The sequence below is a fragment of the Bos grunniens genome, chromosome 8 (genome assembly GCF_055505025.1).
Source record: "Bos grunniens cultivar Pamir isolate PY7600 chromosome 8, Bosgru_T2T1.0, whole genome shotgun sequence".
NCBI lineage: Eukaryota > Metazoa > Chordata > Mammalia > Artiodactyla > Bovidae > Bos > Bos grunniens.
Window position 1 is genome coordinate 68,631,476 of NC_141172.1, and position 25,753 is coordinate 68,657,228.

At 53.3% G+C, this 25,753-nt stretch overlaps 1 protein-coding gene across 3 annotated transcripts; it reads right to left on the minus strand.

Annotated features, from left to right (window-relative positions):
• Positions 1-15,954: 15,954 nt before the first annotated feature.
• EGR3 (early growth response 3) lies at positions 15,955-22,525 on the minus strand. 3 transcript variants are annotated; one of them, XM_086416256.1, is made up of 3 exons: positions 20,969-21,105; positions 20,513-20,565; positions 15,955-19,651 (listed from the first exon to the last, which is right to left on the minus strand). In XM_086416256.1, the coding sequence occupies exons 2-3, from the start codon at positions 20,550-20,552 to the stop codon at positions 18,642-18,644; spliced, it is 1,050 nt and encodes a 349-aa protein (XP_086272382.1). In that variant the 5' UTR covers positions 20,553-20,565; positions 20,969-21,105; the 3' UTR covers positions 15,955-18,641. The 3 variants fall into 3 exon arrangements, with proteins under 3 accessions (XP_086272382.1, XP_086272381.1, XP_086272383.1); XM_086416255.1 differs by lacking the exon at positions 20,513-20,565 and having other exon boundaries at positions 20,969-22,525; XM_086416257.1 differs by lacking the exons at positions 20,513-20,565; positions 20,969-21,105 and adding an exon at positions 20,706-20,895.
• Between the last annotated feature and the right edge of the window lie 3,228 nt (positions 22,526-25,753).

The window sequence follows — 25,753 nt, forward strand, 5'->3', positions numbered from 1 at the left end:
TCTTCCAGGATCAGGGATCAAACCTGTATCTCCTGCATTGGCAGGCAGATTGTTTACGATTGAGCCACCAGGGAAGCACCCCCCTCCCCTTACCCATTTAATCTTCACGACAGCCCTATGAGGTAGGTACTGTTATTATTATCCACATGAAGTACAGTCAGTAAGTAGTGAAATGGAGATTCCAACATGGGCAACCTGACCTATGGCCGGGGTGAGGTGAAAGGAGGGGCGGCACACGACCAGGCACCTAACTAACAAGAAGTTGACATTCAGCCTCAGCCTCAGCCTGGGAGCTTTTATATGCTTCCTCCACTTTGGGGTGACCAGAAGGTGGCAGCACCTGGCAGGGTGAGAGGAAAGGGCAGATCCCAATTTGGCATGGGAGTCCTTTAGGGATCAGACAGCCCAGATATGGAGGAAAGCAAGAACAAATGAGGGTGTGGAGGAAGTCTAGCCAAGGGTCCAGAGGAGGAGAGATTGAGCCTCAGACCCACTCTGGAGCTGCTACGGCCAATGCTTTAGTTCCATCTGCAGCATGAGTCTCTCAGCTTGCATTTCATGATGCCTGCTGTGGGCTTTTTTTTTTTTTTTCTCCTCCACTCTGGGAGAATGACTAACTTTAAGGACTAAAAAAAAAAAAGTGTTTTGATTACACTGCCTTTTTACCAACTGGGAGCATTAGTCACCGTGGATTGCTGCAGATAACGGGGAAGGCAAGCAGCATCCCCCTCCTCCCCCTCCTGCTCCCTGATTAGCTCACAGAAGCCAGGGAGGAGATGAGAGTGAGAGAGAGAGAGCACACCAGGAGGGAAAACAATCCCCCCTGGACAACATATGCCCCAGGCATCAATCCAAGGGATGCTAAGTCAAGCCTGGGCAGCCCCCAATGGCTTACCCCACAGTAGCAGGAACCCACTGGAAAGAGAACTGGTGGGAGCCCATGGTTCCCCTCAGTCCTTGTTGGCTTTGGGTGACCTGTTCCTCCGGATGGGTCCACCAAGATCAAGTCAAAGGAAGTCCCTGAAGATGCGGCTCCCGGGAGGGAGCACTGGCTGTCAAGGATGAGGGAGAGCATGGTGGAGTTGTGATGGCTGTGATGTGGGGCTGGTACCCAGGCTATGGTGGGGCTAAGGTCTGCCTTGGTCTGGGGTCCTCAGGGCTCAGACTGGGCTTGCGAAGTTGCTGCAGGTGGTGATGGTACGCACTTTCCAAGCCCCACTCTTGAGCATGCTCCCTTTCTCTCCATCCCCAAGGGGGAGGTATCTAGTACTTTGGGCTCACCCTTCTACCCAAGTGGCCTCCTTGGCATCCACTGTGGTACTGGTGGAGCAGGAAAGCTAAGGCATTCTCCCGGTCTGGCCTGTTTGCCAGGGTGCCAGAGATGGGAGCTCTGTGCCTGGTTGGAGACGGGAAGTAGCAAGGGATGGCGCTCCGCTGCGTCTGGCCCTGCGAATCCTGTCCTCTGGGCCCAGCACTGCAGCCCATTCCTCCCACGGTGTTGCGCCACCCAGGGAAGAAGTCAGTTCTCTGAGTGGCCCTAGGAGGCCACTCATGGATGTCTGAAGAATTCCAAGAATCAGGGTGAATTAGCATTGGACTCTAACAGTAAAGAAAAAAGCAACAGATTTACTTCTCCATCTCTCAGGATCAAGGCACTTCATCTTGATTTTGCTGATTCTCTTTTAAAATAAAACATTTATGAATAAAAAACCAGGTCCTACTATATAGCACAAGTGGCTATATTCAATATCTTGTGATAAAGCATAATGGAAAAGAGTATTAAAAAAAAGAATGTATATGTGTGTATATCTGAGTCACTTTGCTGTATGGCAGAGATTGGCACAACATGGCAAATCAACTATACTTCAATAAAAAATTAAGCAAAAAAAAAAAAATCCACAGGGTCTGGTATTCATTGATCTCAAGAAGCATATATATATATATATATGTGTGTGTGTGTGTGCTGTGTATATATGTGCCACCTTAGAGCAAATGGGACTGAAAGAGGAAGAAGGCCAGGTTTTCTCGGTCTCAGCCTCCAGAGCCATCACTGCCATTGGGGGTGCTTAGGTGCTGGGGTCCCTGTGTGGTTTGCCCCATCAGCCCTGGCCTGACTCTTCAGGCTTTGCTCTTCTGAGTGTCTTACCACTGGCCTCTAAGTGTTCCCCAGCCCCATTCTTTGCCCTCTGAAGTTCCCCATAATAACTACCACTGGCATTTATTGATACTGGGTTAAGCATTTGGCAAGCATTAGATAGCGTCTTTTTCACAGTAACTTGTTAAGGCAGCTCCTCTGATTATCTCCTTTTCATCAATGAGGAAACCGAAGCTGAACTGTCAAAGGCCAAATGAGAACAACAGGTTGTTTAAGCCCCTTGTTGTGTAAAAGTAGCAGGAGGGCAGGGAGCCGGAGTTTATGGGGGACTCAGTCTCACGTGTCTCCTTAGGCTCCCCCCTGGAGGAGGACAATGAGGCCTTGAAGGGCTTGATCACAGGAAAGTCTTGCTGAAGGTCACGAGGAAGTCCTAGCTGCAAGCATGTTCTCCAGCCCTCACATTGTCCAGGGGTCAGCTTACAGCCTGGGGAGGGGTGCTCACTGGGGGCAGTATGAGGTGGGGGGAGATATTCTTGGAGTTGATTCTGGGTGATGGAGTGGCCTCTGGACTTTTGCCCCCTGGCTGGGATGGCTACCCATTTCCAGCTGAAGCCACAGGGCATCCCAGGAGGGCACAGCCCCCAGGAGAGCATGGCTTTCCTGGGGAATCCTTGCAGGTCTTGTGGGTGGTGAGGAGCAGATCTGGGGAGTGGGGTGGGGAGGACTGCCCCAGTCTGACCTCTCTCCAGGCCTGGCTGCCCAGTGTCCACCCCCTGCTGCTGTGGCCGAGACAGCCCCCAGACACCGGCAGAGCAGGTGGCAATTATCCCGGGGCACTGATTACACCACAGGGCTGCTCAGAGCCCCAAATAGCCCAGCAGCTCAGCCTGGCACAGGGAGTGGGGGAGGAGGAGGGTCCCACTGGGGATGAAGGGGCAGGACTGAGAGGGTGCATGGGGTGGATGTGTTTGGAAGGACTTGGGGAGTGGAGGAGGAGTTCACCATATCAAGGCTTCTGCCTTTTGGGCAGGCAAGGGCTCTCAAAGGAAGGAATGAGTCCCCATTGACGCAGGGTGACCCAGAGGGATTAGATGGGGCAGACACCATTACTCCAGGATAAATCTGGTCACACTGAGAAGGTGGTGCCCAGCATGAGCAGGGATGTCAAGAGGGGCTCATAGCTGTAGAGGAAGAACCAGTGATGCCCCTGAGGCCAGGCCAGCTGCCCCTCAAGTCCCAGCCAGTGGCACCGCTGGACTGATCAGGAAAGGGTCCCCAAAAAAAGCACATGGGGAGGGAAGGGAGACTAAGTGATTATGAGGAGGGAATTGGGGGCACCACCCCCAAACCCTGCAGAGCTAGGACAAGGTCTGTGTGCAGTACAGGTCTTAGACCCTCCTGCGGCCACCTCTTGCCTCACGTGTAACTGCAACTTCCCGGGCCCCACGGACCCTCCCTCAGGGTGGTCTGCAACCAGAAGTAAAGGCAGGTGGATGCAGGCATGAGGGGCTGGAGTCTGGGAGCTGGACCAGAACCTTTGGGTTGGGGCACCCTCCAAAATGAGGCTCTTCAACACCTCTGTGTCTAACTGCCCTCCTTCTACCAAAGCCGCAGCTTCTGGACTTCTCTGAGGTGTCACAGAAAACTTCAGACCTTTGGGGCCAGCATCTCTTCACAGCAAGGGCTGAGGGATAGGGGAGGGGGGCAAACCCAGTTTCTCAAGCAAGCCATGGGAAAGTCAGGGGCTGGACCCTGAGGGCACTCTGATGCAGTGAGTGGCAGGGTTCCTCCCGGGGCCTCTCTGATCTGCCTCCTACAACTCTGGATGCGGCATCTTTAGAGGCTTGGTTGGTGCAACTGTATGAGTGCCCAGAATGATTGAACTGGAGGAGGTATATTGCATGAAAATGAATTAGAAAAAGAGAAATATATTCCCCAGCATGGACCCCATTTTCCTTCTTGCGTAAATATAGATGCCTCTGTGTTGATCCCTCTGCCGCCCCCCAACTACTTTGAGAGTCCGCAACCACAGCAGCCTCCAATCTGGTCAGCCGGGGTTAAGGCAGGGAAGAAGTGGGGGCTGAGTTGCTGGCCCCTCCCCTACACCCAAGAGCTACAGCAGAGGACAGAGTTCTTCCAGATATTTGCCACATTGGGGTCAAGGCCTCAAGGTTGGGCAGAAAACTGGTTTCCTGAAAGTCCCTGATTGGTTTTTTGGTGGGGTGTGGTGGTCTCCTGGACCCACCGTGCCCAGCCTCGGGGCTCCTTCGCTCCAACCTTGGGACCCAGCACCTGCTCAAAAGCCACCTGTGAGTGCACCAGACCCAAGTCAGAGAAGGTTGTCAGTGGCTCCAAACCATCTCTCTCAGGAACTCTGCTGCTAATCCAAATAAGATAGGGAAAAGGCAGTGGGAGGAAATGATAGTTTCATGGTTATTTTCAGAAAGGAAACAAAAAAAAAAAAATGCAAACAGGAGCACACCCTGCATTTTGGTACAAAATCTAGGAGTCTTGGGGAAAAGAACCTACAGTTCTTCCTTCTTGTCCTTTCACCAGATGCTGGGGAGGGGCTTCCCCAGGCTGCTGAGGACCTCGAGCTGCTTTTTCTCAGGGGGAAAGGAAGTTGAGGGGCCTGCAAAGACTCCCTCTGATGAAGGCAGGCCAAGAGAAGCTGAGGTGTCTCTGTCTTGGTGGGGGGGCCCACCCTTTTGAGGGTGGAGTTGGAGGGGATGCGGTGGAGGAGCGAGCAGAGAACTGGGAAATTCTGGAGCTGAAGCTTGTAGAGCACAGTGGCGTGTGTAGGATTGGTGGGTTGGGAGGGCGTGTTCTTGGAGCACAGAGCAGAGAGAGAAATCGAGAAGAGGGAGGGAGGGCAGGAGAGACTGCTTGCGGGACAATGGAGTGGGGCACCTGTGAGCAAGTGTGCAGGGCAAGCGTACAAAGATGAGAGCCATGCCCCGAGGGCTGCACACAGAAGGGACTGCCGAGGGCCCCTCCAGATGCTGTGTGAAAAGAGCGCAGAATCCTCTTTTCGTTCCCAGAGGGAAACCAGGCCTTGCTTTGTAACCTCTGGGTTTCCCTAGATGAGGTGGGGGCAGTGCAGAGGGAGGTGGTGACCTGAGCCTCTGTGGGGAGGCCGGCGGGTCTGGAGGCCTGTTCTCAGAGATTTTATGGGATTTGGAGATTCTTATAAGAAAATCATCGGAGACTGGAGGGTAGGGGTTGTGGATAGGAGACAGCTAGTCCCCAGAGCAAGGGTCAAAGTGAGCTAAGAAACCCAAATGGATGCAGAAGAGGTATTGTTCTCAATATAGGGGTAAGAAAGAGCTGAGAATGAGCAGACCTAAGAGAACCAAAGAGGACCTTGGGAAATGGGCTGGCCAGTGTCCTGCCTGAGTCAGGTGAGGTATCATTATCCTCATTTCAGAGATGTGTCATCTGAGGCCCAGAGAGTTGAGTTAGTTGCTGTGTCCAAGTTGCTCTGAATACTTGGGGGAGGTACTGTCAGGAGCAATGGACAGGAAGAATACTCAGACAAGCTCCTGGGTGGTCCAGTGGGTGATGGGGGCGGTTCATGGGGCTGACCTAGGAAGGCCCACCAGGTACTGTGCCAGGGAAGACAAAGTTAGGCTGAATCTCAGGGAAATCCTTGTCCTGGGAGGCCTCTTCTACTTTCATGGAAAGGATGTGTCTTCCCTCCCAGCCTGCTAAACCAGACCAAGCCCTGGGACCTGGGAGGGTTGGGGAGGAGATGGAGGTAATGACTCAACCCATTCGACACAGGCTTGACCCAGGGGTGATTGGGAAACCCAGCAGATGCTCCAGTGGGGTGAGGGGTTAGAATAAATAGGTGATGTTGGAGATAAGGGAGAGAGGGTGTGCCGGCCCGGCCCAGCTGGGAGGGGCTGCTGGCAGCCTGCTGAGGAGGAGGATGGGGAGGAGCACACTTGGGTTTTGGGGTTCAGAAGAAGGAATGAGGTTCCAGAACTTCCTGGGAGGCCTTTCCTGGGACAAGGTCCTGGCAGCAGAGGCAGAGGCTCAGGTGGCGGCTTTGGGGCTAAAAATCTAGCCATGGAGGACTTCAGGATGGAGACCTAGAGGCAGAGCTCTTGAGCCCTCCTGCTCCCTTATCAGAGCAGTGGCTCCCTCAGGAACCGGCCACCCTCTGGGGTCTTCCAGTCCACAGGTGGGAGGCTGATCCATTCACGCATCTCAGGCCTCTCTGAGAGCACTTAGACTGACTGGGACCCCAAACCAGGGGACCTCACTCCATACCAGTTTCTATACACTTTGCAGGCAAATAAGTGGGACAAAGGGTTTCCTAGGTGGCACTAGGGATAAAGAACCCGCCTGCCAAAGCTGGAGACGCAGGAGACATGGACTTGATCCCTCGTGGGGAAAATCCCCTGGAGGAAGGCATGGCAACCCACTCCAGTATTCTTGCTTGGAGAATCCCATGGACAGAGGAGCATGGAGGGCAACAGCCCATATGGTCACACAAAGCCCGACATGACTGAAATGACTTAGGAAGCCCACAAGGGGAAAAGGGTTAAGAAACACATTCCCCAAATAATCACAGCCCCAGAACATTCCCCCAGCACAGACTCAGGCCAGAAGGAACTATAGTCAGGGAACAGAGGCCCCAGGGAGCCAGCACAGGGCTGGAGAGAGGCTGGAGCTTTTGAGCAGAAGGAAGCAGGATCATTAAGCTAGCGCCCAGGAGGACAAGAGCAGAGGCCTCTCCCTCAACCTGCTGTGGCCCGGCCCTGGCTCAGCTTCCCCTGCTGAGATGGAGGGCTGGGTCTTGTGTGGACCCATAGGACCCAGCCTGCCATTCCCAAAACATCACAGCTGGAGGTGATGTATGGATCCACCACCAGCACCACTCACTTTCCTGATCAGACTGTAAGATCCAGAGGGGGACTGTGACTTTGCAAACATCATACAGTTTTGTCCTAATCTCAGAGTCAATACCAGTAGCCAGATCTCCTAACTCCTGATGCAGTGGGGCCCAGAGGTGAACAATGGTTTGACGATACAGATTCTCATTGGGTGTAAATTCAACACCCTACGACCCAGAAGGTACAGTTTCTAACTGTGAAGCAGGGACCATGCCTGAGCTTGTCACCTGGACCCTGTATGGTTTTTTCACATGATCTAGTAGGAAGAATTCAGACCTAGCTCCTAGATCTCTTGGGAACATCTGCCCAGAATATTCACCTGTAGAAGGAGAACATCCCCCAGCAGTCTTCTTCAAGCTTTTGGGACTAAAGAGCTGTTTTTCACAATTTTACAATGCAGCAGATCCACTCAACAGCCTGGTGGAGAGTAGGGGCATTAACCCCATTGTACAGATGGGAAAACAGAGACTCAGCCAAGTTATGAGGTTGACATATGGTCTAACACAGAAAGGCAGTTCTGGGGCTGAAGCTATGCCTTTGGTATTTTTTTTTTAATTCTTACCAACAGTTAAATTTTATTTTTCTATTTGTTCTCTTGACATATGTTTTTTTCTATAAGAATAGTGAATTATCAGTGCTTATAATACTCTAAAATATCTGAAAGTTCAAGTCATTAATAAATAATTTTTTCCTCAAATTTTCTTGGCTTTTTTTTTTTTTATTTATTGGAGTGCCTTTGGTCTTTTGGCTGAGAGATCTGAGCTCTTCCAACAGCAGCAAAGGAGAAGCAGGTGGGTGGGCTGATAGGGGGAAGGGAGAGGTCTGTCCATGGTTGGAACTGTGGAAGTGTGTTAGTCACTCAGTAGTGTCCAAATCTTTTGCTATTCAATGAACTGTAGCCTTCCAGGCTCCTCTATCCATGGGATTCTCCAGGCAAGAATACTGGAGTGGGTTGCCATGCCCTCTTCCAGGGGATCTTCCCAACCCAGGGATTGAACCTGGGTCTCCCACATTGCAGGCACATTCTTTACCATCTAAGCCACCAGAGAAGCCCCTGGAATTGTAGAAGCAGAACTCTGAGCATCAGAACAAAGAGGGCATGGGGTGGCCTTGGCTCCCAGCTGACCATCTCAGGCCCTGAGCTGAGAAACAGCCGAGGAGAAGAGCAGAAAGGATGCTCTGCATGGACCAAGAAGAATCTGAAGATCGAGTCCCCATCCTAACCCCTCCTCAAGCCCCAGAAAAGTCTGCCCTGTAGGGAGAAGCAACCAGAATGTAACACAGGGAAGTGTCATCTGGGTTGGACAACCTCCACCAAGCCAGCTGGGCCCGCTCCAGATATGCCAAGCTGCTATGTTGTTTTCTGGGGCCTGTGGGCCACCGGGATGTTCTCTTTCTCCTTTGGGAAAAGGACAAGAGAGTGAGCAGCCCAATAGGCCACCAGGTGAACATCCCAGGTAGATCCATTCCACCTAGAACCCAGTGGGATAATTCACAAAAGAATTTAGCACAGCACTTGACAGGTAGTTAAGTTCCTGGTGACTCTGAGGCTTCATTATTATTGTGGGATCTGGAGAGGATGCTCTAAGTTCCCCCAGGAAGCTTTTCTCACCCCACCCCCACCTCTCCCACCTCCCACTGGACTCTGATTTAGATGCCTTCCTATCAGGCATTACCATCACACGACATGTGTGCTAAGACGCTTCAGTTGTGTCTGACTCTGCGATCCTGTAGACTGTAGCCCACCAGGCTCCTCTGTCCATGGGATTTTCTAGGCAAGAATGCTGGAGTGGGTTGCCATGCCCTCCTCCAGGGGATTGAATCCATATCTTCTATGTCTTCTGCATTGGCAGGCAGGTTCTTTACCATGAATGCCACCTGGAAAGCGCACATTAAAAGAGGCCCAATTTACGGAAGTGGTCTGTTTACATGTCTGCCTTTTCTTTGATAGAATGGAAGATCCTCGAGGGCAGAAACTTTGTCCTGTGCTTGTTTGACTTTGTACTGCTGCTGCCCCTCCCCTCCAAGTAGCACTGGATCTGCTTTGATATGGTTTTACTAAATTAACGGACAAATTAATCAGATGCAAAGAAGCTCTTGATGATGCCAAGTTGCCACAGAAAGACGGAGATTGATGGGGGCTTTTGGAAAGACATGAAGTGGAAGACCCAAAAAAAGGCAATGGAAGACATTTTTTCTTCTCCAGAATGAAACTGCTCAGATGAGTGTATAGAAATGATGCTCCAAGATTTGCAAAAATCCAGGGAAATGGAGCTTATGCCAGGAAGACTGCAGATTAAGTGATTTCAGGAATGTTCCATCTTACAAGATGAGAGCTGAGGCGGGATGAGAATATGACCCTATTGGAGAAAAGCGGCCATCCACCAGCTCTTTGCCAAGGCAGGAAACATGGCCAATCCAGCCACAGATGAAGGAGGCGGCTGCCTTTGCAGCAGTTCCTCAGAGATGAGGCCAAGGGAAATTCCCATTCTGAGGTTGGACAGCAGAAAGAGTCATCCATCTTATTAGGGACTTGGCATCAAGGCAAATGGCAACAGGAGGAGAAAGGGTTTTCAGGCCGTGGTTCTCAAAGGAGGCAGCTTTGTCTCTCCTTGGACAATTTAGAGTCTAGGAATCATCAGTGGCCTCTGAGAGGATGTGGAAGAAGGGTAAAGAAGACTGCAGTAAGAGGGTGAGGAGGCCAAGCAGAGGAAGGGTGTTTGAAGGGTGAAAGGAGAGGCAGCATGAGAGGAGAGAGGGGGCATCCAGGCACAGGTCAGTGTTCTCCCCAGAGGCTTGGTGGGGGACGGGGCTCTCTCTGACCATCAGTTTTCAGAACGGGTTTGCTTTCTCTGTGATCTGGTCCCCACACTACCTCTCTGACTTCTTCCTATGCCTGACTCCTTCCCTGGCTTCTTTCCAGTCACTCTGGCTCCATGCGATTCCTTTAATAGTCTAAGAATACCATCATTAGGACCTTTACACTTGCCATCTCCTCTGCCTGGAGAGCTAATGCCCAGAGGTCCCTGTGTGGCCAGCTCCATCATTTCCTGCATCTGTGCACAAAGGCCCCTTCCCTGTTTGGTTGTCCTAGACCACCCTATAGTATATTTTAAAAATATATTTATTTATTTTGGGCTATGTTAAGGCTTAGTTGCAGCTTGAGGAATCTTTCATTGCAGCATGCAATCTCTCTAGTTGTGGAGCGAGGGCTCAGTAAGCCCCGTGGCATGTGGGATCTTAGTTCCCCAACCAGGGATCTCCTGCATTGAAAGGCAGATTCTTTACCACTGGACCACCAGGGAAGTCCCACACCCTATATAGTATTGTAATCAGCTCCCCAGCACTCGTCATTCTTCTTACCCTTCTTCTCTGTGACACATATCACAACTTGACACAACATGTATTTACTTATTTGTTTTTTACCCGTTTCTTCCCTGGAGAAGAGAATCTTTGAGAGCAGAGGGACTTTTTCCTTTGTTCACGGCTATATCCTTCCACAAATATTTATTAAATAAGTGAAGCAATTAGCACCCTTTTATGAGACCATCTGCTGAGAGTCTGGATCTGAAATCCTGACTTTGCTTTTACTGGATATATATGATCTTGGACAAATCATGACCTGCTCCACGCTTGAAAAGGAGTGTTTTGGCCTAAATAGCCTCTCAAAGTCCCTTTGTTGTTAAGTCAATAAGTCATGTCCAACCCCATGGACAGTAGCCCGCCATGTTCCTCTGTCCATGGGATTTCCCAGGTGAGAACAGTGGAACAGGCTGCCATTTCTTTCTCCAAAGTCCCTTATGACTCTACAAACCTAGGGGAACCCGCCCAAGGGGGTGGGATGAGGTAAAGGCCCTGGCAACCCTGATTCCCTCAAGAACATCATTGTCGTTAAAGCCCTGGATGGCACTTCTGTTCCCAAACTAGGGTGGGGCAGGGGCAGCACCAACAGCCCTGGGGCTGGAGGCTGAGAACTGGCCAGAAGGCTGAGGTCAAGGACTGATGACTAAGACCAAGTCTCAGATCCAGGGTGAGGGATGGTTGGGGAAGAGCTGGGGCTGCTGCATTTTATTTAAATCCCTGATAAGGATCAGGAAGCAGGCAACAACCTGATGACACATTAATTAACTTTGCAGATGATACTGGATCAGGAAGGTGTTACATCCACCCATCTAAGTGAGAGAGACAAAAGGACCAGGGAAGGGGTCAGGAACCAGGGCAGGAAATGGCAACAATGAGCAGCAACTGCGGCCAAGAGGGGACAGGACTTGTGTTCTCTGGGTGGATTGGGGGTGGGGTGGGTGGAGAGGACCCATTTTCAGAATATAGATGTCCAGTGGATGGCTGGGGTTGGGAGTGGCTTTGAGGACTGCACGTTCCTCTGGCTGTGTTTGGATCCATGTACTGATCCCTGGTGGAGCCAGATGCCTCTTTCTCGCATCTGGGTTTGGAGGATGGGGAAAGAGGGCGGGGCAAGGAGCAAGCAAGATAAGTAGCATTTATGTCGCACCCACACTGAGTCAGGCATCGTACACATCACCTCACTTGAACCCCACAACAGTAATGATCAGACAGGAGGAAAGCGATGTCCAGAGAGACCAAGAAACTTGTTGACAGTCACACTGCAAGAAAGTGGCAGAGCTGGGTTCAGATCAAGGATGGATGATGACTCCAAAACAAGTTAAGGGCCCCAAGGGCACAGCTAGAGTAGCTGCTGGGTTATCAAACTGCTTCTCAATTTTCAGGACGGAGACCTGAGTAACAAGTGCCCCTAAGTAAGCTTTCCTTAGCACCCGAGGGTCATACAGGAGCAGGAAATTTTTCTTTCCTGCTCAGAGGGCCCGACCTTCCTAAGCAGTAGAGAAAAGGGAACAAGGAAGAATGGAAGACCTTTGGGTGCCTGGACCACCTGGATGGGCAAAGCACGCGGGAATAAAAGTGCCAGAGCTCTTGCAGCGTGTGGTGAGAAGAAGCCAACGTTCCTGGAGGCCCAGCTCTGTTCTTGTCACTAATCTCTCTCCCTTTGGTGGAGACAGGGACCTGATGACTTCTGGGTAAGTGGTCAACCCCTGAGGTGGGCCAGAACACAGGTCCACAGATAAGGGTAACTTCCCTCATGGAGGGCTGGGCTGTCCCCAGCCTCGGCAGTGTCAGACATTTCTTCTTCTCCAGGGAGCTGAGAAATGGAAGCATTCTTGAGCCTCTCACTAGAAACCCAGTGGGAGACCCCAGAGGGGACTCAAGTCTGTTGTTGGCTGGAGCAGAAAAGAGCATTGGTTTCTGGTTGGGTGTGATACCACTGTGAACAGTCCAAGGTGAAGATGACGGCAGGCCCTGGGCAGGCCTCATGGGAAACCACTTGGAGGGCTAGTGATCATGCTCCACACAAATAAGAGAACATAATTGGAGTAATGATGGCATTAGAGGGTTGTGGAGTCTTGAAGACCCCTAGGAATGGATGAAGGAGGAGACCATAAGAGCAGGGTAGGGTGCCTGAGATCAAGGAATGACATTCCAAAAGCCCAGAGATTATGTCTGTCCTTTGTCCAGAGACCTTGAGAGCAGAGCAGGATCTCAGTAAGCCACCCCATATTCTGCTGAGTAGCCAGCACCATCTAGAACACTGTATTCTCTAATTCTTGTTTGCCACTTTGTGTCCATGATCTGTTTACATCACCTCCTTAGTAAGATTGCTCAGAAACCTTGCTTCTAACCACCTATATGTTTGTCAGAGAGGAAGACATAGTTTTTTCATGCCCATTAGGGGGGCTGAGGAGCACTGTGCCCCTGGTGGCCTGCAGGGGTGGTGGTGGCAGGGAAGACCCCAATTCCAGAGCCCACATGAAGGATGGGGATTGAGGATCCCATGCAGGAAGCTCAGGGCCTGCTCCCTTCCTGCCTGGGCATGACCCATTGGAGACTGTAGTGCAAATTGGGGAGAGCCCCACGGCACTGCCCCCAACCCTGCCCCCACCTCTGTTGTTGCAGGGAATAGTGAAAATGGTCAGCGTGGAAAATATTAGAGATGGCTGGCATGGATGGGAACTTTCCAGCAAAAGGAGCAGTGAAATTTCAAGAGCTAGGATGCTGGGAGAAGCTGATGAGGCCAGACATGTTCCATGCCTTCGTAGATGACAGATGGGGGAGTGATGGTTTGCCCTAAAGACTGTCCCAGGGGCTGCCGGGACCAAAGGGCTCCAAGGGTCACTCAGATCCATCCCCTTTTGGGGAATTCACTCCTCCCCACACAAAGAGCGGGTTTGCTAAAAGGAGCCACTAGGGATAGATTTAGGATTACGACCTATTTTTAAAACCCCATGGCACCTTTTAGAAAGTCATTTTCTCCTAGTCATTAAGATTTTTGCCAGTATGATTTCTAGTCTTTGGGATACACAGAGGCCTCCTACTTTCCCCAGGTTTACTGTTCCAGGACACAAGGGGAGCCAATGAGGCCAGTAAAAGGCTGTTCACAACCCCTCACCTCCAGCAAGCAAATTCTGGACTAGCAAAAGGGGATCAGGAATGAGTGGCCACATGTTATTGCCTACACTCACCAGAATCCACCTTCCTATTCCTTTTTATATACTTGTGAATAATACATAGACACACACACACTCGTTCACTCACTCTCCACCACCACTGAATAAAAATATAAGCTATTCCCTATTCCCTGCCCCCGGTTTTCACAAAGTATCACCTCATTTGTTCCCAATCCCAGTTCACTAAGTACAATTTTGTAGAGTCATCACTTTCAGTATGCCACTCCGAGGGGTGTGTATGTGTGTTGGGGGGCATCCTTTCATTCACCCCCAAACAACTTAGGGGTTTCCACACTCCTGGGCCTCTTCTTGGCAAGGCCTCCATGGATTGTTTCTCATGACAGCCCCATCCAGAACTTTCCTCTCCCCCACCCTCACTTCACCCATAAGTTTCAGGGTTGAATCTCCTCTCCCCACATTTACAAAACTCGGGCAGGTTGGGTTGGTGATGTGATGCTATCTGGGGCAGCCTTATCTACCTACAAAGTGTGAATCAGAGATTACACCACAGAGGGCTGGTGCCAGCCAGGCGGGCTGCCATATTGCCAAGTAGCCCAGTGGTTGAACCAGGTTGGGCTGAGTAACATGCACCAATGGGAAGCGAGTTTATGAATCAAGCTGCGTAGTACACTGTTGACGAAAGTGTCCCTCGGAACGCCGGGTTTGACTGGAGAAGGTGCATGTAGGGCTGTGTGCTAACTCTGAAGAAACCCAGTGACCTCTCTTCCTCTGATTATGTTCACTTGAAAAACACATGGAAATCTGGAAGGATTCATCCAGTTTAGCAAGGAGATGGACTATATTCTCCATCACTAGGACTTCTCGGCCATCTTGGATTCCTTGTGTTAAAAAAGGATACCTCCTTTACAGCTGTACACAAAGTTGCAGCTTGGAAGTTTCCAAGTTTCATGAGGGCCAGAGAAGGGAATTTAAGATGGCAGCCAGTGACCTAGAGCTGTGTGGGTGAGAACATGAGAGACTGCACACTGCATTCTCTGTATTGATCTCTCACATCAAAAACATTCTTTTCTAAGCCACAGCCCACCTCCTCCACCCAGGTCTGCTCTCAACCAGAAATACCACCCGTATTTTTCACTCTGATGGGCCCGCATGGAGGGCAGGGGGCATGATAGAACAGTTTTCAAGCAGGGACATCACAATGACATCCTGTCACTGGATGGCTGGCCCGGTTGGCACCTCAGGTGCTGTTCCCAAGTCACAATGTCATGGTACACTGACACAGCTCTGTATGGTACAACAAGCTCCTACATGTTGCTGAGGCAGGTAAGATACAAAATGCATGGCTAAGAAATGCAAGCGAGTGTTTCAGGGGGCAGGCTGGAGAGGGAGAGACTGATCTGTCCAAAGACTGTTCTAGAACAAGCCTCCCAAGGATAAAGGATTCTATAAACGATGGGAAATAAGGAGCAGGATGGAGATGTGAACACAGGAAGGAAGTGGAGAGTACGTGTCTCTTCAAGAGAAATGGCAAAAGCTCTGGGGCTGGCAAATAAAGTCTGTTAAGGTAAAGCAAGGTTCCAGAGAACAAAGCTCAGAGGGTAGGGAAACCATTACTCCTATGGGAGATAGAGATTGTAAGATGGGAGGGATTACTGTTATAGAAAACATTCCCTGTATTTCTCCAAATTCCAGGGTTCTTTATCTTCTAAGCATTGGATCCTTGGGTAGTTCATAAAAACTAGGACTCCCTTTTCCAGGTCGCTCCCTGTCCAAGTAGGACTGAGTTGTAGAGCTTTTAAACCTTATTTTTCCCAATTATCTGACCACAAGAAGAGCTCTCCCTCTCTCTAGTGATCTTGCCAACCCTGAAGAACCCCTCTCAAATCTCTATCTGCTTTTCAGTAGCTTTAAAAGCTCCAACTACAGCATGACTGAGTGTGGCTGCAGAGATACTCACCCCCCAACCCTGGGTCCGGCTCTGGTGCTCACTGTAACCACCAGAGAAGTAGATCCTAAACCAGGAGCTCCCCTCCCTTCTACCCTCAAATACCCATTAGAAACCAGAGAGAAAGAGTCCAGCCCAGAGTCCCATGAGCTTATCTAAGTTCGTCTAATCTCTCTGGCAGTTTGAGGCTCTCAGAAGGGTGGAGGAGAAACCTTAGAACCACAGTGGAATTCTCTGAGAACCACAGTAAACACGCAACATGGACCTGGAAACACCAGAACCCCACACAAAATTCTGACCACCTTCTAATAATGCCAGACTCCACCTTTCCACGGTAAAGAGTCTCAGAGAAAGAACCACAAAAACCAGGCACAAGCACCACCTATCAAACCAACTACCAGCCAAAAACAAAACAAGACAAAAAAAAAAAAAAAACAACAAAAAAAACACAAGCCAAACCAAAAGTTTATGCTATGAAAACAAGAAATAAAATAAGGAGATTTATAGGCCAGCTGATTGTCAGCAAACACAATATATTTACTGTATTAGCATTTGCTCACAGTGCAAATGGTACAACATGACACCATTTCAATATTTCGGTTTTTAAAAATGCTGTTTTCATTAACTATATTATATTGGCATAACAATGTGACAAAGGAGCAAATGAAATGTTGGTGAAGAATTTCACCTTTTCACAATATCAAGCATATTTTTTTAACCTTAGTATAAGGTACTATAAATCCAAGAAATAAAAACATCCACAAAATATATTACATCTGGTTTGTCTTTTTCTAAGTACTCAACTTTATACAAAAGTCTTTCAAAAAATATCATTCCCCATAGGTTTTCCTGTTTAAAACCTGATTTTTTTTTCTCTCAGTTCACATAAGTTAGAGTGCATTTTCTCTTTTTTTTTTTCTCTTAAAACATGCAGACATATAAAAAATCTGGATAGCACAACCTTTTGGCAACAAAGTCATTTTTCTCTTAGTTTAGTTTAAATGTCTGAGAACAGTTTTATTAAAACAAAGGAAAACTCAGAATTATCATGCAGTGACATGCATAGATCAGAAGGAGCAAGGAAAAAATATTAAAGGGTTATCTGATTCCTCCTTCCAGCTTTGAAGTGACCAAAATTTTTGTTTTTTTTTTAAATAATCATCACATTATAAAAAGTATTCAGCAAAATACTGTCTCTGCAAAGAAAGATTTTACCCTTCAGCTGAAAAAATATGGGCCCTTCTGGCAAACTTCATCCACTTCTCTCTTCTTCTACAAAAAATCCAAGTACCTGGAAATCCACAATCCTCTTGCTCTATGATTTTTTCCCCCTTTCACTAGATTCCTTTTAGTATTATTTATCCACCACCAAAAAAACCGGTGCTTTTTTCTTTAAAAAAAAAAAAAAGTGGGAAACGCATAAAGTGACTTTAAAAACAGACATTCTGTAAACTCCAGACCTGTCTTCCTTCTCTCTGGGCAGCTTACTGACCCCAGGAGAAATAACGCTAACAGGGAACAGTACATTCAGGCAAGACTGCACTGGAAGCTGTGTCTCAGGCCAGCTTCCCTACTACTCCACATCCAAATAGTTCCCCCTGCGCGGAGGAGGCTGGGGAGGAGGGGGTGCCTGAGAAGAGGTGAGGTAGGGCAGGGAGAAGGTGAGACTGGGGTATGGAAGAGATGTGCCTCATTCATCAACATGGATTAATGCAGACATCCCCATAACTTGAGGAAAATTTGGACACTGATGTGTGTCTATGTGTTTCTATGGATGCATATATACATACTCACATACACATACACACATAGGCAGATACAGTCTCATTGGTTCCATTTTTTCATAAAAAATAAATCGTTTAAAGCTGTATATGCCTATAAGTTCTTTTTATTCCGGTGCACTGCACGGGATTGCCAAGTACCTTAGAGATTTAATTTTGCTAGAAATACATACTGTGTGCAGGTTATATATATATATGTGTGTGTGTATATATATGTGTGTGTGTGAACACACACACATATTTATACACATCCATACATACACACATGCCATTTACCTAAATTTGAATTCTACCTGTTGTATGGATGATGACAAAGAGGGGGAAAAAAGGCTGCATTCCAATCAATGGTGGGAAGAGAAATGGGTACGTGAGTGAGAGAAAACAAAAAGATGGCGAAATGGGGTGGCTGGTTGAGGCCTGCCTTTTTGGAAAAAAGATTTGGAAAGAGATGGTAAAAGGCTTAGAGGGGAAAGGCGGGGGAAGGCAGAGAGCAAACTCAGATTTTTAAAAAGTGGGGCTGAGGAAACACATTTCTAAAAAGGCAGGTTCAAGGATGGCTGCTCCTTCTCCCCGCAGATCAAACTGCCCTGAGGCCTTGAGAGGGAAGCGCTCGGAAAAGGAGGGATTCTGAGGGGCCAAACCCTAAGCGGCGGTAGCAGCACCGCGGCGGCGGCATCCGAGGCATTTCTGTAAGAAACATTATTTCTGAGCAGATGGAAGACCGTCTCGTCCCGCCACGCGCAGGCCCCCAGGCTGGGACGCTTCCCTAGCGGCCTGGGGACCCGAAGTGGGGAAGAGTTTAGGGTGGACACAGCCCAGTTCAGCTCAAGAGTCTCACACACACGCGTGCGCGCGCGCGCACACACACAGAAACACACACACGCACACATAACACATACACACACGCGAGCACGCACACTCGCGCGCATCCCCGCACGCAGGCGCGCGTGCGTGCGGCGGGCAGCAAGCTCTGCGCTTTGGTGCGCTCCTTACCCCCTCCCCCTCTCGGGTCTTCGAGGGGGAATCGAGGGACACGTGGGGGGAACCGTGAGGTGCTTGGGTCCGGCGAGGCTTGGGCGGACCCCGCCTTCAGTCCCCGGCAGGTCGTTGGCCCGGCCCGGCGGCCCCTGGATCAAGACGATCCGAACTGAACAAAGCGGGCTAGACGCCACCTTTCCGCCCCCACGCCTTGGCTAAGGGGTGGGCAGCGAGGGGAAGGCGCCTCTTGCCCTGGCCCCCGACCGTCGGCCGATGTGAAAGGGTGGAGACGGGGGACAGCGAAGGGAAACAAGGGGCCTTACGTCCATGGAGAGGCCAGGGCGCGGCCCCTGCGCCTCCGTAGCTAGCTTTTCGGCTGCGCATTCAGGCGAGCAGCCGGGAGACACTGAAGGGGAAAAGTGGGATCTGGGGGCCCGAGCCTCAGGCGCAGGTGGTGACCACAGGGGCCAGGGACACCGGGGCCGCCGAGGACGCAGAAGGCGCACCCCCCTTCTCCGCCTTCTTCTCCTTTTGCTTGAGGTGGATCTTGGCGTGGCGCTTGCGCTCGTCGCTGCGCGCAAACTTGCGCCCGCAGAACTCGCAGGCAAAGGGCTTCTCGCCCGTATGCGTGCGGATGTGAGTGGTAAGGTGGTCGCTGCGGCTGAAGCTCCGCATGCAGATCCTGCACTGGAAGGGCTTGTGGCCCGTGTGGATGCGCAGATGCCGGGTCAGCTCGTCCGAGCGGCTGAAGCGGCGGTCGCAGCCCTCCGCCGGGCACGCGTGTGGCCGCTCGTGGAGAGGGGTCTTGCTAGGTCGGTTGGGGTACTTGCGAGGCCGTATGGGCTTGAGCGTGAGCGGCGGCTGGGGCAGGCTGCCAAAGCCCGGGTGGATCTGCTTGTCTTTGAATGCCTTGATGGTCTCCAGCGGGGTAATAGGGGGCGGGTTGACCCGGATGGGGTCCATGCCCTGGAAGGGCTTGTGCTCCGGCATGGAGCCCATGTCGTTGGGGTGGTGGTATAGATTGTAGTCGGGAATCATGGGGAAGAGGTTGCTGTCCAAGGCCGGTTTGGCCGACTGGTAATCCTGGGGAGAATAGGCGAGCCCGGGGTTGCCCTGGGGGTCGTGGAAAGACACAGGCTCCGAGTAGAGATCACTGCAGTTAGAATAAGGGGGCAGCGCCGGATACATGGCCTCCACGTCCCCCTGCGGCGGCTGCACCATGCTGGCCGTGGAGGTCTGCGTGCTGAGTGCCCCAGAGGCCGGGGGCACCCCCAAAATGCCGGCGCTCATGAGGCTAATGATGTTGTCCTGGCACCAGTTGGAAGGGGAGTCGAAGGCGAACTTTCCCAAGTAGGTCACGGTCTTGTTGCCGGGGGCTGGCTGGAAGGAGCCCGAATATGAGAGTTCCGGGTTGGGCTTCTCGTTGGTCAGACCGATGTCCATCACATTCTCTGCGGAGAGCGGGGGAGAGAGGGTAGGGGTGAGTGAAGCCGAGTCGGCTCCCGGGCCGGGGCGCCCAGGTCCTTGCCCAGGTGTGGAGGGTGCGGCCGCGTGGAGTGCGCAGAGGATGGGATAAGAGGAAAGAAAGCTGCGCCCAGCGCAAAGCGGGCGGTGCCGCGCTCCCGGGCGCAACCTGGATACAGCAAAATACTACGGATCGGGGTGTGGAGTGGCTGCTGCACACACACCGCACACGCCGTACACACACACTCCCGTACCACACACACACACACACACACACACACACACACACATACACACAGGCGCGAGAGCGAGAAGCATTGTTGTTATTCCCGAGGTGGGGCGGGCAGGTAGCTGCAGCTACAGGTAGTTTCAGACCCGGAGCGCGCCGGGCTCTCGCTCTCCAGCGCACACAACTCGGCCCTCTTCCCCTAGCCCTGTCCGCGCCGGACCCCGCGCCTTTCCTGCCCCGACGAAGCCCCCTGTGCGCACCGCGCCCGGGTAGCTGACCCGGAGCGCTCCGTCGCTTTGTCCTCGGCGCGTAGAGGGGTGCTGCCCGCAAAGGGAGCTCTCCCGCCGCCTCCCCCAGCCCCAGCCTCCTCCGGGCCTGAAGGAGCTTTCGGCTCCTGCTGGAGGGGGAAAGCCTAGCCTCAGCTTAGCTAGAGTGGAGGGCGGCGGAAAACCGGCCGGTGTCTCCATGGCGGGAGTGGCCGCTCTTCCCAAGCTCCTCGGTCCGGGGATCGCCCCCCGTGGCAGCCCTCGGGCGGGTGGATCCCCACCTTCTCCCCTCCCCGCCGTCCCCACACCCCCACGGCTTTGCTGAACGCCCTGAAAAGGCAGCGTCGCAGTACCTCTCCCACCGCGGGGACTCCACGCCGCACATGGCTCCATCCCGGGTGGGAGGCTGAGGGAGTAAGGGGGGAGAGCGCGGGTGAAAAGGGACGTTGGGCTCCTCCCGGGAAAGGGGGCGATGGCACTACGCCTTGCGCGCAGCCCGGCGATCGCGCCCCCTAAGTGGAGAACCCCAGAGCCGCTCGCACCTACCTCCCTTTGGTCGGCGGCTGCCCCCACCCGGAAGAATCGAAGCCTCTACCGTGGCGTCGCCAACCGAGCCTTCCCGATCGGGGAGGGCGGGAGGAGTGGGTGGGAAAAGCAACTCGCCCCCCGGAAAATTCACAGCGCGCGCCCCCCCCCCCCATCTCTCCATCCATCCATCCATCTATCCATCCGTAGCTAGCTTGTTCCCTCCTCCTCTTCCTCTCTCCCTTTCCTTCCTCGCTGCCTCGCCGCTTCCCCGCCGCCCTTACCTGTAGCCATCTGATTGTAATGGGCTACCGAGTCGCTGCTGCCAGAAAAGAGGTTGAGCGCGCTGGGGATCTCCTCGGGGTACAGATTGTCAGGCAGTTGGTTTAGCAAACTGCTCATGGTCACCGGCAGCTTCTCGGCGAGTTTGCCGGTCATAGCACTCCCGAGCTGCCGCCGCCGCCGCCGCCGCTTGCTCCTAACGCAGCTTCCAGGCAAGCGGCATCCGAGAGGCGATCGGTGGTGCAGGGGAAAAGCATGCGAGAGGGAAAGTTCGGGGGGAGGGGGGAGGGAAGAGGGGAAGGGGTGGGCCTGGGGAAGGGATCTTCTCTTTTTTGAGGGGTGGGTGGGGGAGAGGGCAAAGGGTGGGTAATCCTCTTGGATGCCTCAGCTGGCGCCGTGGTAGGAGGCTGGGTCGTGGTGGTGGTGGTGGGGGGGGGCGTGTGCGCGAGGTGGGTGGGGGCTGGGTTGGGGTGGGGTGGGGAGATCTCGGTCCAAGGGGGTCGCACGCGGCCTCAATATTGATATCACCAACAGACGCGCGCCCGCGGCCCCCCCGCCCCCCAATCCGCCACCGCCACCGCCGCCACTGCCTCTGCCAGCCGCCTCTGCCGCTGCCGCTGCCGCTGCTACCGCCAGCACCAGCCCCGCCGCTTCCTAGCAAGCTCACTGCTGCCCAAAAGCTCCCAGCCAGGGAACTCCACCAGCCTATTTATCTGAGCCCCGGGAAAGCTCCGTGACGTAGCTGCCCATATATGGACAGACAAAGCCCAGCCGAAGGGGCGCGACGTCACAATGGAAGCTCCTCACAATGGAACATTAGAAAGCAGGAAGCGGGCCGCAGCCAACGTGCGGCGCCCGCACCGCTCGCGGATCTTAGAAAAAAAAGAGAAATAGAAGAGAAGAAGGAAAGAAAATTCGAGAGGCGAGAGGAAAGAGGGATGTAACTGAAAGTGAAGAGTAAAGCGCGCAGCGCGGGGTCGAAAGAGCAATAGCCTCCAGTATGTTTATTTGGTGTCGGCACTTGGAGAGAGCGCGCTTATAGGATCGCAGGGCGGGGCGGGGGGCAGTGAGGTGGGGCGGTTTGCAAGTGGCCTCCGACGCTCTCCCCCCAGCAGGAAGAAAAAGGATTGAAAACACACAGCGGGGTTCCCTTTGCAGCCTGGGAACTTCTGGGGAACCCGGAAGGTGTGCTCTCCGACCCCGACCCGGCACGGCTCCTCTCCTGTCCAGGACTCCTCTCACCTGGGACTGGGACAAAGTTCCTTTGAAGAGGATTCCAGCGGGTGAGGGGTCTCCGGTCCAGCACCTCGGGAACTTTTGTGCCGCCCTCCCTCGGGTTTGCCGCCCACATTCCTGCTGCTCCCTGGGCCCCTGACCCTGAGCTGACACCAGGCTGAGCGTAGTGTTGGGGAGATTGGTAGCTGCAGAACGGCTGCGCTGGAGGCGAGAACCCGCACCTCGGGAGGTCGAGGGTGTGCAATTTTGGTGGTGATGGAGTGAAGTCGAGGGGATAGGAAACATGTGCACCAAACCCTCCAAAAATCCCCTATTGGTTCCAAGCACCCCTTTGACCACGGGATGGCAGGAGGGCCCAGCAGGCCCAGACGCAGTCGCTGTGTAGTGCTTCCTGCGAAGGGCGCGCCACCGAGTTGCGGCAAGAGTCTGCCGAACCCACAGTCTCCGAACCACCGCGGCGACCTCCCCTGGTCTCTGCCCTCCCCCTCGCCTTACACGGGGCTGTCCCCGTGGCTGAGTGCCGGGTGCCCTGCAGTCAAGGGCCGCCTGTTAGCCGACCCCGAGCGCTGTCACCTCCCGGGGGAGGCAGAGATCCCGGGGGCGGCTGATACGTTCCCCGAGGCCTGTTCTCGGAGAGCGCGCGGCCCGGCCGCGGGAGAGGGGGAGGAGAGGAGAGGAGCGTGGGGGAACGACCCCAGATCACACCGGCTCGGCGTAGGAGGATTCCCTCCTCGGTGGCCGTGTGGGCGCGGTGGATCCCGCGGTCCCTGGCCCGGGAGCTGGGGTTGGGGGAACGTGCATTTCTCAGGGCGAGTGGGAGTGTTGACAAGGAGGAGGAGAGGATCCCCGGGCCTCACTCCGTAGGAGGGCCACGCGGGCCGGGGACGTGTGGGAGGAACTCCCAAGCTGCTGCTCGTCGTGGGGGTGGATGACAACCTCGCTCTCCTCCCCTCCATTTCACTCGATGGAGAGCTAGGGGTGGGAGGGCCCGGTCTCCCCCGGATCTCCTTTGGTGCTTAGGAAAGGAGGGATTCCCGCCGCCCGCGGGCCCCCTCTCCCTCGCCCCTGCTGCCGCTCCCGCCAGGCTCCCCGCACCTATACCGGGGAGGTTCTGCGCCCCCGGGCTCTCCTCCGCCCGCGCGGCGCGGGGAGGGAGCGCTCTGCAGCGGTCCCCGGCTCCGGCCGGAATCAGGGCATGCAGCGCCTCCCGCCCCCGGCTCCCTCCCAAGGCGGTGGGGCGGGCGGGTGGGGGGGGCGATTGGCCGGCCCGGGGGCGTGGGCGGCAGTGTGAGCAGGGCTGGGCGCGGGAGGGGCCTTGGCGGCTGCAAGGAGGGTCGCGGGGCGGCGGGCCAAGCCGGGAAGAGCCATACAAGGAGCGGATCCGGTGACGCGCCGGCCGCGCCCCTTCTCCTTCTCGATTTGGCTGCAGATTCCGGTCCCCGGATTTGCATATTTTGGCATCCAGTGGAAAAGGAAAGAAGAACGGAACCCGCAGCCTTTAAAGGAACCACACAGGCTGTAGCGTCACCTAGGGAGGCGGTCTAGGGGGCGTGAAAAATTAGCCAGCGGCTCCGGCCTCTGGCCGCAGAGCCTGGCAGCTGGGGAGAGACGGGGAGAGGCGGGGAGCAGCGACCCCCGGCGAGCATCGGCCGTTCCAGTTCCGGCCGTGGCCTCTCCGCGGCGCTTTCTGCTGCGCCTGCACCCGGAGGTGGAGAGGGGTTCTGTGGGTTTCTCTCCGGGGCCAAGAGACGCCGCGAGGTTAGCGGCCTTCAGGCGAGCCGCAGACACCAGTGGTGCCTGCAGTGCCCATGTTTCCCCGCGCGAGGCACAGCTCAGCCCGCGGGGGTGGCGGGGAGGAAGTGCGAGCGCTCCCGGCCGCCCAGCTCAACGCGGGAGGACCCTACCATGATGCACCCCCCACCCTCGTTGAGACCCGGGAGGGAAAGGAGATTGAGGAGCTGGAAACCCCGGGCCTGTTTGATAGGCACCCACAGTAGGAAAGGCAGAGGCCGGTGGGAGAATCGGGGATTCTTGAAAGCTTCCGGGGCCCCAAAGACCATAGAGGGGTGTAGCCATTCCAGAGGTGGGCCGCAGACACTTTTAGGCCGACTGGACCTATTGCATTCAAGGAGAACAAGTAGAGTTTGCAGGCCTGCTCCAGACCTGTTTGCTTGGTGAGAATGGGTAGGAGTCTTTTTTTGGGCAAAATGCCTGTCCCCTTCTTCCCTACTTGTCCCTGACCTAGAATGGGAGCCTTCAATTAATAAGTATTTAAAAAATAAGTATTCATTAAAACTTTAGTGTGATCTTGGGGAAATTTCTGAATCTCTTTCTGGGTCTCAGTTTTCTTGTCTGTAAATTAGGATAATAGTACCTATCCCTTAAGGGGGAGGGTCCCCTATGGCTCATGATAAAGAATCCAGCTGTCAATGGAGGAGATGGGGGTTCTGTTCCCTGGGTTGGGAAGATCTCTTTGAGAAGGAAATGGCAACCCACTCCAGTATTCCTGCCCGGGAAATCCCATGGATGGAGGAGCCGGGTGGGCTACAGTCCATGGGGTCGAAAAAGAGTCAGGACTTAGCAACTGAACAACAACAACAACAATCCCTTAGGAAGAACTAAAATTAGATAACGTCATAGAATACTGTTGCTAGATCACTAGCAGCACTCAATAAATGGCAATTATTACTGGTAAACTCTATTTTCCCCCACCCTACCATGTGACAGAAAAGCCCATTCCCCTTGTGTATCTTTGGGGTGAGTGTAGTTGACACAGGGAGTAAAAAGGGCCAGGTAGGAAACTCCATACCCTTCATCACACATATCAGTGTGATCATATACAGGAAGGTTTTATGTGTGAGCTTTACATCATCACAGAGATGGTTAAGGAATGGTCCCCACTCTGTGAGAACCCAGACAAGGATGGAGCCCTTGGTAGCTGGTGACGACATAAAGTAGAATACCAAGCAGTCATTCAGTTGCTCTTTAACACTCTGGAGCATCCTTCTAGACATGTTATGGAGGATGGCTGTGGCTTCAGGGTGGGGTGGGGATCCTGGAAGGATCCATGCTGGGGAAAGCCTGCCTCCACAAGCATAGGTCCTCACTGCCTGGCTGCTGGTCCGATTACAGCCCACACAGGTGTCCCCTGTCAATCTGGATGAAGGTGGCAAACAGAGGCCAGGGATCTATGGTGGGCACGGGCAACCCTGCCTATTAGAGTTGGGGTGGGAGGTGTGGAGTGGCCCCTTAGAGACTAACAGCATTCTCCCTCTGCTTGCTCCATCTTGAATTCAGCATAGGAAAAAAAACTCCCTTTCCCTCCAGTTTTCTTGCCTCTCTGCCTCCTGAACAGGGGCTGAGGGTGATTGTCTCAGTTTTATTGGCGGGCTCAGGTGAGATTGCCAAGGGCCTAATTACTTGAACTGGAAGCCCCAGACTTGTTGGGGAGCGAGTAGGGCACTGGTTCAGGGCATCTTCACCCTGAAGATGGTGAAAGGCAAGGCTGTGGCTCTGTAGCAGGGCCAAGGCCACCCATTCCCCACTGCTTA